General features: G+C 37.9%; 1 protein-coding gene across 1 annotated transcript in view; it reads left to right on the plus strand.

Annotated features, from left to right (window-relative positions):
• MCTP1 (multiple C2 and transmembrane domain containing 1) overlaps nucleotides 1-13,770 on the plus strand; it is a 194,537-nt gene extending 180,767 nt beyond the window's left edge. Inside the window, exons 20-23 of the mRNA XM_063295414.1 lie at nucleotides 10,169-10,278; nucleotides 11,373-11,482; nucleotides 12,038-12,135; nucleotides 12,942-13,770. Coding sequence (XP_063151484.1) covers nucleotides 10,169-10,278; nucleotides 11,373-11,482; nucleotides 12,038-12,135; nucleotides 12,942-13,013 — 390 coding nt within the window. The 3' untranslated portion in view covers nucleotides 13,014-13,770. The remainder of the gene's footprint in view (nucleotides 1-10,168; nucleotides 10,279-11,372; nucleotides 11,483-12,037; nucleotides 12,136-12,941) is intronic.
• The last annotated feature ends 303 nt before the right edge of the window (nucleotides 13,771-14,073 follow it).

Consider the following 14,073-nt stretch of genomic DNA (forward strand, 5'->3'; position numbering starts at 1 on the left):
TATTTTATTTTGCTATGTATTTTTAAAAGCTCAAGAAATAAATCTATACCCATTGACCACCACCCCTGATTTTTTTTATCTCTATGAACTCTAGACAAGGAATAAGATTAATTTGACAATTCCAATACTTTATTCCTCTCTTTCCTTCTCAGAATATCTTCCTTTTGCTAAACTAACTACAGACAAATATACAATTGAAATTGAATAGTTATAAAACTATTGTTTGCACTTAGAAAGTTGGCAATTGTAGCCATATGGATTACAAAATTGATTCCAGTTATAGCCCATCTTTGTTTTGAGAGGAAATACCAACAGTACCTGAAAATGGATTATTAAGGACTTTCAGTTTGCTGAGACTGGCTCATGTGTTCTCTTTGCTAACACAGCACCTTGCTGGGAAAAAGTACAGCTTTTCACTAGCCTGGAATATTTTCTCTGCAAATCTTTAGAACAGGAAATAAAAAACAGCTAATGTTTCATGGGGCATGTGGAATTAGTTTAGGCAAAGCTGAACCCTTATTCCTCTGTCTGCCTCCTTTTTCCAATGCTGTTTTGTCTATGCCTCCTTTCGAATATGTCAACAAATTTTCTTTAAGCTCCAAAGATGAGAATGCAATGGGACTGAGCAGAATAGTGGCCCTTTCCATTAAAAGAGAAAATGTAGAACAGATGTGTATTCAAGAAGGTACAAGTTGATCTTGTTAAAATATTTGTAAAGAAAAATAGCTTCAGGATCTTCCACAGAAAATCTCTTGTGCTCTAGAGATATAAAGAAGGGGAATGTGTTTTGTTATTCTGATAGCATTCTTTCCATACAAAAACTGATGATGAATCAAGATATGCATAGATCTAGGAATCTAAATTGAAGACATATAAGTAAGAACAGAAAGCAGTTGTGACTTGAGGCTGGATTATTGTTTTGTTTACTTAGTAATTCTTAAGCAGAATGATAGTTTTGTGGTCATCCTTATTTACTGGAAAGAATGCTGTTACAGCAACACAGCTAGTTCAAATAAAATCCTATATATACCTATGACTTCTACTATTCTAGTCTGTAAAAAAATGCAGACAATTTGGGGTTGTTGAGATGTTTGCAGCCTGAATATATAAAGGTCTGCCTTTATTGTACAATCACACATACTGTATGTACCATGCCTGAATGATATTTTCCCCCTCTGAAATAAACACTGACAAAATCTTAGCAATTATTTAAGTAGGTTATCGTATGTCTATTATCCATATTGTAAGATTCATTAAGGATTTTTTTTTATTAAACTCTTACTTTCTTAAAGAACAATACAGGTAGGCCTTGACTTACAACCATTCATTCAGCGACCGTTCAAATTCACAACGGTGCCAAACAAATGGTTATGATCAGTCCTTGGAGTTCTGGCCGTACCAGTACCCCTGCGGTCACGGGACGGCGATCTGGGTGCTTGGCAACCAGCTTGCACTTACAACCGATTGCAGCGCCCCACAATCATGTGATCACCATTTGCAACCTTCCCTGTCGGCTTCCCCGGAAAGTCAGTGGGAAGCCAGCAGGGAAGGTTGCAAGTTTGCTGGGGTAAGTCTCCCCCACCCACATACCCTCCCCCAGCCCCTCTGTGTTCAAGCCACACCAGCCACTTGTGCACATCCCCGACCCTCACCATGACTCCCCCGCGCACCCTCCTCAAGCCTCTTCACACCTCTCTCGTGTGCCCTCCTCAAACCTCTCCACACCTCGTACCCTCACTCACCCTCCCCAAGCCTTGCCACATCCTTGTGCACCCCCTCATGCCCTCCCCCACCCGGCAGCACACTGCACCCTTGCACACCTGCCCATACCCTCCCCCACCCAGTAGTAGTCACTTGCCTGCCTGCCAGCCTGCTTGTGAGCCACCTGGGATTTGTAGCTTCCTGCCAGCTTTCCCACTGACTTGATTGTGGGAAGCTGGCAGGAAGTTTCCTTGCCTAACAACTGTGGGATTCGGTTAATGATGGCAACTGGGACTGCAGGGATTGCCATCACTAAGCAATGCAGTTGTACTTTATGACTGCATCACTTAGCAACAGAAATTGGTAGAGGAAGTAAAGATATTGGCATAAAACATAATTTCTCATACTCCTTGTCATTTCATATATAATATACTCCCTATTAATATGTTTTGTAGGGCTGTGTGCACTTTGAAAGTGGTTTGAAAATAAGTACTTAAGATCTCATGCATGAACATGCATAGCTCCTCTCTATTACTCTTTGAAGCAGGGTTTCTCAACCAGGGTTCCATGGAACCCTAGAGTTCCACGAGAGGTCACTAGGGGTTCCCTGGGAGATAACGATTTATTTAAAAAATCATTTCAAATTCAGGCAATTTAACATTAAAGAGGTAAGTTTCGTTCTTTATTTTTAGTTTAAGAACACTGTTAATGCATATATACAGGCCTACAGATGAAACGAATATAATAATTTTGTAACTTCTGTCCTATATTTGAGTCTGAATGTGCAGAGGTTCCCTGAGGCCTGAAAAATATTTTAAGAGTCCTCCAGGGTCAAAAAGTTGAGAGGCTGCTTTAAAGCATGCAAGGCTGAAAAAAAGATGCCACTGCTTTAATAGTCACATTAAAGACATGCTACTTTAATTATTAGTAGGGCGAGGATTTGTATGATACGTCATATTTTTTCTGGAACCTTTATTTGAATTTATAAATAAGTTAAAACATGTCTTAGAGTAATCTGGTAAGAATGAGATGCTTTTTATTTTGCCTGAAAAGTCATATTTTGACTTTTTAAAAGTGTTATGTCATATTTCTGCTTAATTTTGTAACAAACATATTTTGGCCATATTTTGGTCATAGGCAACCCTCCTGATAAGCCAGCAAGTTTGAGCCAGCAAAGAGAGAATTTGCCTGTTGTTTTTTTCTTATTCACTTCCCAACTCAGGGAGGTGTGTGTGTTTGTGTGCACGCATGTGCACGTGAGGGAGGGAGGGAGGGAGGGAGGTGGGAACAAAGGCTTCTCCCCTGACCAGGCCTGAAAAAAAGGTGAGAATTTGCCTGTTTTTTCTTATTTGCTCCCCAACTCAGGGCTGTGTGTGTGTGTATATGTGTGTGTAAGAGAGGGAGAGCAACCTTTTTTAAAATGACTGCAGCAGGCAGAGGCTTCTCCCCTAACCAGGCCTGAAAAGGAGAGTGAGAATTTGCCTTTTTCCCTTTTTCTCATTTGCTCCCCAACTCAGGTGTGTGTGTGTTCGAGGTGGTGGAGTCATGTGAGAGCTGCAGTCTGATTTCAACATGCCTAAATGTAGATGTTCAGCAAGTGTGAAATTACAGCGTCTTGTTCAAGAATTTGGGGAGCAGATTTTCAGTAGCAATGGTATTTTGTTTTGTAAATTGTGTGAAGTTAAGGTATCGGCCCAAAAGTGTTTTAATATTCAACAACATTGTGACACCGTGAAACACAAGAGTTGTTTAGCAAGGTTTACCTTCACTGAGAATAGGCAACGTCTCCTTTTCGAGAGAGGTGCTTCTTCAACTGCAGGTTCTTCGAATACCCAGTCAGAATTTTGTGAGGATCTCTGTACAATGATGGTTACTTCAGATATTCTCTTAAGGAAATTAGGTAGTGGTAGCCTCAGGCATTTTTTGGAGAAGTATACCAGTCTCCCGATTCCAAATGAATCAACTGTAAGGAAAAATTACATCTCTGCCTGCTATGAAGATGTGTTAGAAAAGATAAGATCTGCTGTTGACAACAATAAGATACGGGTTTCAATAGTGAAACCCACTGAAACAAGTGATGTAAATGGAAGATATGTAGCCAATGTTATTATTGGCACTCTTGAAATGTGACAAGCCTGGTGAAGTATTTCTTCTAACATGTGAAACTCTACAAAAAGTAAACAATTCCACTATTGCTATGCTCTTTGACAATTCTATGAAATTACTCTGGCCGGATGGTGTAAAAAGGGGAAATATCCTTCTCTTTGTAACAGATGCTGCTCCATACATGACTAAAGCAGCCAAGGGACTTAAACTTCTTTATCCAAAAATGATCCATATCATATGCCTTGCACATGGTTTACACAGAGTGGCCAAAGAGATTCGAAGCAACTATCCTGATGTAGATAAGATAATTTCGAATGGGAAAAAAAGTTCATTAAAGCTCCACTTCGAGTACAAAAGTTCAAAGAAATTGCTCCTACTTTGGGTCTCCCTCCCCAACCTGTTGTGACACGTTGGGGGACTTGGCTGGATGCGGCTATGTATTATTTCACAAATTATGCTTCCTTGCAGCGAATAGTTAAAGAATTTGCAAGATTCCTTTTCTGAAACCTTGGCTGGACACTTAGCATATATAGGATCAAACTTTAGTGGATTATCAAGAGCAATCACCTCCCTTGAAACTGTTGGAGTGGAACTTAGTGATGCATTGAACATTGTAAAACAAACAGAGTGATTTAAAGCAAGCAAAGGGGAAAGTGGCTGAAAAAATTAGTGATAAACTGCAAAGAGTGATGCAATCTAATCTGGGTTATTCAACACTTTGCAAAATAAGTAACCTTCTAAATGGACTTGCAGCAAAATTTGAAGACTTCAAACTAGAATTTTCTCCAGACGAGTTTGCTTTTTTCAAATGTGTTCCTATAACCTTTTGTGATGTTGAACACAGTTTCTCCAGATACAAGAACATACTGGTGGACAACAGAAGGACTTTTGAGTTTGATAACCTCAAGATGCATGTGGTCATCCAATGCAGTTCTGTTAATGAAAACTAATCCATTTTACTCTCAAAATGTTCATTTGATTCCTTCAGTACTAGCACTTCTGCACTGGAAGTGAAGAAGAATAAACCTTTTAGTGTGTGTGTGTAAGCACAGATTTTTAAAAATTGGGTGCTAATTTCAGAAAAATTGTAAAGTCATATTTTTGCTTTAAAAGTCATATTTTTGCTTTAATTGGTCATATTTAAATGGTTTTAAGGTCTTAAATGCTTGCATATTTCTAACATATTTAGGTCATAGAAATCCTTGCCCTAATTATTAGATTTGATAGAACAGCACCTTTTTTCAGACCTGCAAGGAAACCTAAAAAAACGTTGAGTGCTGAGTGCTTCTGTGGAATTAGATGGTGGACAGCAATGGAGCTTGATGTTATTAGTATATTGATAGCAACCCTTTTCAAGCTCCAAAGACCTCACTCAATTGTTTCATGCTGATGTTAATTAGCATAGAGGACAAGATGGAACTCTGTTAAATCAGTAATTTCAGCGTTGAACAATAGTTCCCGAGCTTCACCTACTGAATGAACCCTGACAGAAGGGACTAGAAGCATTGGAAAAGTTGCCAGGAGATCTAGGAGAACTAGTAAGGCTGCAGTTCCCTGTCTTGTTTCTGGTTTATTAATTTATGTATTTATTTCAATTTATATGGGTGCCCATTTCAACAACATGACTCTGGATTGGGTGGTTAACAATTTAAAAACTATATCCCAACAGCATCACAATATTACAATAAATACAGATCAGTACCCAAGGTAAAAAACACCACAACCATCAGCACAACCATCTCACAGGCTCTGCCATATATCCCAACCCCCATGCCTAGTATAGGTCATCCATTATGGTGACCAAAGCAGTTTCAGTACCATATCTCATACAAAAGCCCATATGAAATGGTCCAAGTAATCAGTTCATCCTGATGCATTGTCAGCCCCACTAGGTAGACCAGACCAGGAAATCAACTCCACAGGAAGGCTAAAACTACTTGTATTCAGATTGGCTAAAATAACAACCTGAGCTGCTTCCAAACGTTATCTTGTTCTTGCTTCAGTCCCTTTTACCTTGGCAACAGTTCCTAGATCTCCATCAAAGTCATCTTACTCTCTAGAAGCATCTAGACCTGCAAAGACAGCACATTCTCAGTTACCTTCCCCAAGAATGGAATATTTGAAGTCAGTCCATAATTACAAAGACCTTCTGAGCCTGGGGGGGGATTTTTTCAATAAATATTGAACAACTAGTTCCTTTGAGCAAGCGGAACATGTACAGTACTTCACTGAAGGAGACATTAGTTGTCTCCCATAGTTATGGAGGATATCCTTCACGGTATGGAAAAACAGAATGTTCAAACTATCGAACAGTGGCACTCATTTCACATGCCAGTAAGGCAATGCTCAAGATCCTGCAAGGTAGACTTCAGCAATTCATGGAGCGAGAATTGCCAGATGTACAAGCTGGGTTTAGAAAAGGCAGAGGAACTAGGGACCAAATTGCCAATATCCGATGGATAATGGAAAAAGCCAGGGAGTTTCAGAAAAACATCTATTTCTGTTTTATTGACTATTCTAAAGCCTTTGACTGTGTGGACCATAACAAATTGTGTCAAGTTCTTAGTGGTATGGGGATACCAAGTCATCTTGTCTGCCTCCTGAAGAATCTGTATAACGACCAAGTAGCAACGGTAAGAACAGACCACAGAACAACGGACTGGTTTAAGATTGGGAAAGGAGTACGGCAGGGCTGTATCTTCTCACCCTACCTATTCAACTTGTACGCAGAACACATCATGCAACAAGCTGGGCTTGAGGAATCGAAGGCTGGAGTTAAAATCGCTGGAAGAAACATTAACAATCTCAGATATGCAGATGATACCACTTTGATGGCTGAAAGCAAAGAGGAACTGAGGAGCCTTATGATGAAGGTGAAAGAAGAAAGTGCAAAAGCTGGCTTGCCGCTAAACCTGAAAAAATCCAAGATTATGGCAACCAGCTTGATTGATAACTGGCAAATAGAGGGAGAAAATGTAGAAGCAGTGAAAGACTTTGTATTTCTAGGTGCGAAGATTACTGCAGATGCTGACTGCAGTCAGGAAATCAGAAGACGCTTAATCCTTGGGAGAAGAGTAATGACAAATCTCGATAAAATAGTTAAGAGCAGAAACATCACACTGACAGCAAAGGTCCGCATAGTTAAAGCAATGGTGTTCCCCGTAGTAACATATGGCTGTGAGAGCTGGACCATAAGGAAGGCTGAGAGAAGGAAGATCGATGCTTTTGAACTGTGGTGTTGGAGGAAAATTCTGAGAGTGCCTTGGACTGCCAGAAGATCAAACCAGTCCATCCTCCAGGAAATAAAGCCAGACTGCTCACTTGAGGGAATATTAAAGGCAAAACTGAAATACTTTGGCCACATAATGAGAAGACAGGACAGCCTGGAGAAGGTGCTGATGCTAGGGAGAGTGGAAGGCAAAAGGAAGAGGGGCCGACCAAGGGCAAGGTGGATGGATGATATTCTAGAGGTGACGGACTCATCCCTGGGGGAGCTGGGGGTGTTGACGACCGACAGGAAGCTCTGGCGTGGGCTGGTCCATGAAGTCACGAAGAGTCGGAAGCGACTAAACGAATAAACAACAACAATGGAAAAACAATACTAATGTATTTGTATAGGCACAATGGAGAAAAAGAAGAGTAGGATTTTTGCTCTTTGCTACATCTACTACCACAGAGTCAGATTACAGATGAACCTTTCAAAAGGCTCCATTTCCATGTTTGATCCAACTAATCCCAAGAATTCTACCACCTGTACTCCAGTTATCTACCATTCAACTTTACTGCTCTCAGCTTGCTGGTAAACCAAGTAGCTATTTGGAAGGAAGAGGGCCCACAGGAGCAATTATGTCAACTTCTCCCTCTTAGAGTCCCTCTCTGTCCCAGTGCCCTCACATGAAGACAGAAAGAAAAGGGCTCCCAAAAGAGCAAGCCACTTTGGAGTCACCCTTTCAGCAGCAACTCCGTTACCTTAGGACAGCAGTTTTTTTACACCAGGATTCACATGATGCAACTTCTGAATAAAGTAGCCTCAGATGGACAAATCTTTAACACTCCTGGTCCTGTAAAGAGATCTGGTTATTTTTACAGTTGCTACCTTCTAAGCTCCTTTGCAATGGGCATCACAGCAGACCATAATTAGGACCAAAAAAGTTTTGTTTGTTGTCTGCATCAGGCTATTGTAGTTCTAATGTTGTATAACTGTTATAATGTTAAATTAACACTAATCTTAATTTAATTTTTGTGTTGTGCACCAGTTACGCCCTTTCCTGGATCGGGAAGCCCTTTGAATGGTCACTCATGCCCTTGTTATCTCCCATATAGACTATTGCAACGTGGTCTACATGGGGCTACCCTTGGAGACTGTCTGGAAGCTACAGCTGGTCCAGAATGCAGGCGTGCGGGCTAATTTTGGTGCCCCTAGAAGGGCACATATAACACCTTTACTGAGTGAGCTGCATTGCATACCAGTCTGCTTCCAGGTCCAATTCAAGGTGTTGGTTATCACCTTTAAATGCCTACATGGCATGGGGCCAGGCTACCTGAGGGACCACCTCTTCCCCATTGTATCAACCAGTCCCACCCGATCATGCAAAGAAGGCATGTTGCGGACCCCATCGGTAAGAGAATTCCGTCTGGCAGGGTCCAGGAGGTGGCCCTACTCTGCAGGAGCTCCCACCCTCTGGAACATCTTATCCCCATCACTCCTGGCCTTCCAGAAGAATTTGAAGACCTGGCTCTGCCACCTGGCTTGGGGCCAGGAGGGAGTCATCATGTTTGGGGATGGCTAGTGCCCTAGAGCACTCATCACATACAAGGACTGAGTTAGATCACCTACCATTTGGATTTTATTTTTATCTGTAATTTATTGTTTATCTGTAATGGTGTTTTTAGATATTGTAATTGTATTATATATTTATTGTTTTATTATTTTGTTGTAAACTGCCCACAGTCCCTCTGGTAGGAGGAGACGGGCGGTGACAAATCTGATAAATAAATAATCTTATAAATATAAATTCCTATTTATGTAATTAATAATGCCACTTTTCTCTAATGCAGTGGGCAAAACGCTTTCCAAACCATCATAAAGGCCTTCAGTAAAGGAACAAATCAGACATTTGCCTTCAGAAGCTAGTTTGTGTCTGATTTACCACTCCTTGCTTTTCCAAAAAAGTTTTTATCTTAAAATAGACATATTCCTGTCAAAATAGAAAATGTATCCCAGAAATGTGAGCTAGTAATATCCTTATAGTATCTGGATCAGTATATAGGATGTAAAATTGATATACTTATTTTCAAATAACAATACACCAAATTGCTGAATTATTGGAATATATTTCTTACAAATAATAGTGACAGATTAAGGTAGTCACTTATTATTCATTTGTCCTAGGAGCATTGTTCAAAGTACAGGAAACTAACAGTTTTTCCCTCTTTTTAAATTTGATTTTATTATAGGATGTGATATGTTATATTATTCTGATACAGTAGTAGTTAATACAGTATTGACTAGAGATTATTAACACTCTAATGTTTAGATAATTTAAACCTTTAAAGATAGAGAAAAAGAAAATGTTTATATAAGTGTTAACTGTGATTTGAAATGTGAATATTAATAAGCATAAGGTTGATTAAATTTACATCCAAAGCTAAATATGCCATTAATAAACAACTACAAATTACATCAAAATATTTGTCGTAAATAAATGTTTCTGTCTTAAGCAGAATACTTAATACTAAGGTCTCTACTGTGTTGCTACTTATTATTGTTTATGCATGTTAAAAAGAAAAAAAATAAAATAAACATCAGCAGAAAAGGAAAAGAAAAAAAGGAAGGGAAGCTATTTAGTTTCTAACTTCACTCTTTGTGCTGCTACTAATTTGCTGTGCTTATAAACATTTAGGCCCCACTAGAAGCCAAACTGTGTTTATATTTGCCATGTTGAGTAATTTATTGTATGTATGGGAACCATTTTTGCTTAAATTTCATTAAACTTCTGTTGTGAATACATACTGTCAATTTTGCCATTGTTGCATATTCTCCAAGTTTAAGTTCCCAGTCAGAATATCCTGATACTATCTGGATCAGTACATAGAATGTGAAATTGATATACCTAATATGTAATAATAATGCACTATGTTGCTGAATTATTGGAACATATTTCTTAGAAATAATAATGACAGTTTAAGATAGTCATTTATGTACTCATTTGTCCTTGATGCATAGTTCGAAGCACAGGAAACTAACAAATTTCTTAATGTGTGCATTTTCAAAATACGCTGTTTTAGTTGGGTCTTCCATGTTTTACTGTAATAAATTTACCAATAATTGTTGATTGATCCTCTTTCTCATAATCCTTAGGACAGTGAAAAGAAAGGATTTATGAATAAACTCTATGCCATTCAGGAAGTGTGTATCAGTGTTCAGAACATCCTTGAAGAAGTGGCTTCTTTTGGAGAAAGGATTAAGAAGTAAGTGTTGACAAATGGATGCTTGGTGGCTCACAGATTATGTTCATATATGTGTATCCCCATTCAAGTTACAAAATGTTACATAATTTGGACAAAGGACAAAAGTGTTACTATAAAAATCACATAATTCTTATTTTGCCATTAAAGTTCTATTGCTTTGATGATAGAATACTCTATCTAATATAGAACAGAAGCAGAAGAAAAAATAAACCTGCGTTATAGTAGAGAGGCATAATTCCCTTCTTGATTAAGAGCCTACACAGATAACCAGATTGCTTTGGGTGATAGTTGGCATCATAAGAAAATGCCAACTTTTTTGGATAACCTCAGGGAGATTATTTAGGCTTCATCTTTATTTTTATTTTATTTTATTTATTTATCTTTATTCTTTTATTATTAAATTGGTATGCCACCCGACTCCCAGTGACTCTGAGCAGCTCACAAATAAAACCATTTTAAAAAGATACAATCAGAAACAAAAATAAGGAATAAAGATGACAAAACTGGACTGGAACAGAAAAAAGAATCCAAGGGGTCTTCATTCACCCTTGCCAGGTCTTCAAGCCCTTTTGAAACATGGTAGAGGGGTCCATCCAGATCTCAAAGGGAAACTCATTCCAGAGGATAGGCACTATGACAGAGAGGGTGCACTTCCAGGATCCAAGAAATGACATTATTTAATCAAAAGAACTCGGGGCACGCCAACCCTGCCAGATTAAATCAGCTGAGCAGATACTATGGGAAGGATTTGTGTACTTCCCTTTAAAGCCAAGAGGCACAGTATTGAGAAAATTCAGAGAAAGTTTTAGAAAAAATTGCATGAAGAACAGTTGCTACGAAGTGTAAATATTGTGCTCTCAAGGTGTGTAGAGCAAGTTTTAGCTCCCAAATTGTTTTTTAGGGATTGGGTCCAAAGCACCCACACATACCATATCCTATATTCATGTGTACTCATAAACATTTTGGTTCTTTCACTAAAAATTAATCTTGTTCCATTTAAAGATCGATATTCTACCTATCTGGTGCTTGTTTTTTTTAAATTAATTTTGTTCTGCAAAGCTATTATATTTCTGATCTGTTAATTTTTCATTCAGTACATTCAACTGGACTATTCCATTCTTAAGCTGGCTGGCCATTGTTGCCCTCTGTGTTTTCACAGTCATCCTGTATTTCATTCCACTGAGATATATTGTCCTTGTCTGGGGTAAGTAGAGCCTTTTTCCACCCTTCAGAACTGTCTGTAGAACATAGAACACATTGCTTTAAACTTATGAGATGCATTATACCTAGTGTACTTCTGATGGTGGCTGTTGCCAACATGGAGAATGTCCTCTCTCTATAGATCCACAATGATGATCTGAATGTAAACCAGATGGAGGTTTACACCAATAAAATTGCTGCTCTTCTTCTTCCTCATGCAAGCTTTCTTAACATACACTTTTAATGAATACAGATGTTGAGCCAGTATTGAAAAAAATTAATGGACATAGTGGTATATTGGCATTCATGCAATTGAAATCATTGAGTCTGTATTGGTGGTTATCATTTTGGCATTAAAAATCCCAATTTGGCACTACTCATTAGAGGGTTTCTGCTAGGTAAAGTTTTATTAAAATCAGGAATTCCTGAATTCCAAGGAAAAAAGTATGAAGCGCTAATCAAGAATGGATGTACAGCTAATCCAGCATGCCTGTTCAAATAATTTTACAATAACATTAACACATCAGTACTGATCAACATGAATTGTTGCTTTGTCCAGGTATCAACAAATTTACAAAGAAGCTCCGAAGTCCATATGCAGTTGATAACAACGAACTACTTGATTTTCTTTCCAGAGTCCCTTCAGATGTGCAAGTGGTCTGTATATATATATGATGTTAAACTTGAAGATGTATTATTTGTAGAGGGTTAATTTTCAAGTTAAATTGTGAGTTAATAGAGTACCAGTGTAAGTTATATTACAGCAAGACTTGTTTGTGTGCTTTGAAGCAACAGCTTCAGGGATATAAGTTGATGAAAGCAGAGAACACCACTGTAAAAGAACAAATTATTTCACTTAGCACATTGTAATATGAAGCAGGTCATGCAAGACTGCTGTGATGGTAACCATTTGTGTTTTAAAAGGTCCTCAGATAATGGCGGCATTTACATTAGCTGAAAGCTGCTGCAAATTCCTCAAACAATATTTTGCTAAGAATATTTCTACTGACCTAGTGCCTATTTGTTTCTGGGTTGTATAGTTGTAATTGTGCAAATAATTGTAATATCAGTAGGTAGTCACCTTTGTAATAGAGCTATGAACAATAGTCCTAAGAAGGAGTATACAACTTTAAAAATGTCATTTTAAAGAATTTCTGGCTTTTTAAAAAGTTGTTATTGGGTAATTCCTTATGGGAAGTGGGGTGGGAGAAGGTTTTACAGAAATGTTTATTGCCACAGTCTCCTTTCCAACATACTCTTTGTGTTGTTGTTGTTTTCCTCCTTCCCCTTGACCTAGTAATTTGCCATGGTTTGCATTTTAAGAACAGTGCCCATATTGCAGTTTGTCTGGACAATATTACTTTCTTCCACAAATATTTCTTATCCCATTGTATAGTTGTACTTTTTAAAAATGCTTTGGTTTATTGAGTTGAAATTGCTCTCTGAACTTGATGTTTAAACAGGTGCAATATCAAGAAGTGAAACACGACCCTTCTCACAGCCCGAGCAAGAGGAAGAAAAACAACCCTGGCTAGCCAGTTCCATGTGCTGGGGAGATCAGCATCTGAACAAGGCATCACACCACCTACGGAGCATTTCTTCTCTTCATAATTTTTCTGTTTTCTTTTGGGTGATTTTTTTTTTGGTAATCTTAATGAGAAATTTGTAAATACTGTACAGAGAGATTTAGCAGGGAAAATCTTCTTTCCATTGTACAGAACTCCAGCGAAGGTTTGAATCTAGCTTATGCTTAAGTTTTGTTAGATGATAGAAGCCATCAATAGCATGAATATGGAATGGTACATGATAGGCGCATATACATGGATAAAGATGTGTTTAATTAAAAATGTAATTTAATTCATGCTTAATTACTATTAAGAAACCAAATAACTGATCTTTTTATCCCAAAAAGGATGGTCACTTTTTAAAGTTCTATTTTATACATATCATTAGATTTGCAGAGAAAAGCAAATTCATATATTTTATCCACCATCCTTGCTTGCTGCAAAATAACCAGATATTATAAATTAACCAGGGCTTGCTGGAAGTAAATGAGTTATATGCAAAATGCAAATGTCCTACTGGATCTCCAAAGATTTAAAGAGTTTCTTAATACTTTTATCATTCCACCACCAGAGTTTGAAAAAATATTCCTGTATCTAAAATACTGCCAGGTTTATAACTAATTGCATATCTAACTTTTATAAAGCCTTTAATCTTGATTTTTACTTGTTAGCTTCATGAACAACTTCCATATAGTTCTTAAGTAAAATCAGATTTAAGCAGATTGCTTCAGATGTCAGGTTATGAACATCTTCTGTGCACCTAGGGAATGCTTTCAGTTTTACATTACCCTAAACTTTTATAGGGGTGAATGGAAACACATTGTGGGCAGAATTTATTTATCTTTTCTTTAATTAATTAGTCTCTTCTCCAAAAAGTTAAGTGGCCTATTATATGCAAACCATTTTATGTATTATTGAAGATGTGGGTATGCTTTACAGTTGAAGCTATTGTTATTACATAATGAATAGTTTTGGATATATGCTTAACAAGACCTGTAGCAATCTTGGTTTGAGCCAGTATACTTAAAAA

This window comes from Candoia aspera, chromosome 2 (genome assembly GCF_035149785.1).
Source record: "Candoia aspera isolate rCanAsp1 chromosome 2, rCanAsp1.hap2, whole genome shotgun sequence".
NCBI lineage: Eukaryota > Metazoa > Chordata > Lepidosauria > Squamata > Boidae > Candoia > Candoia aspera.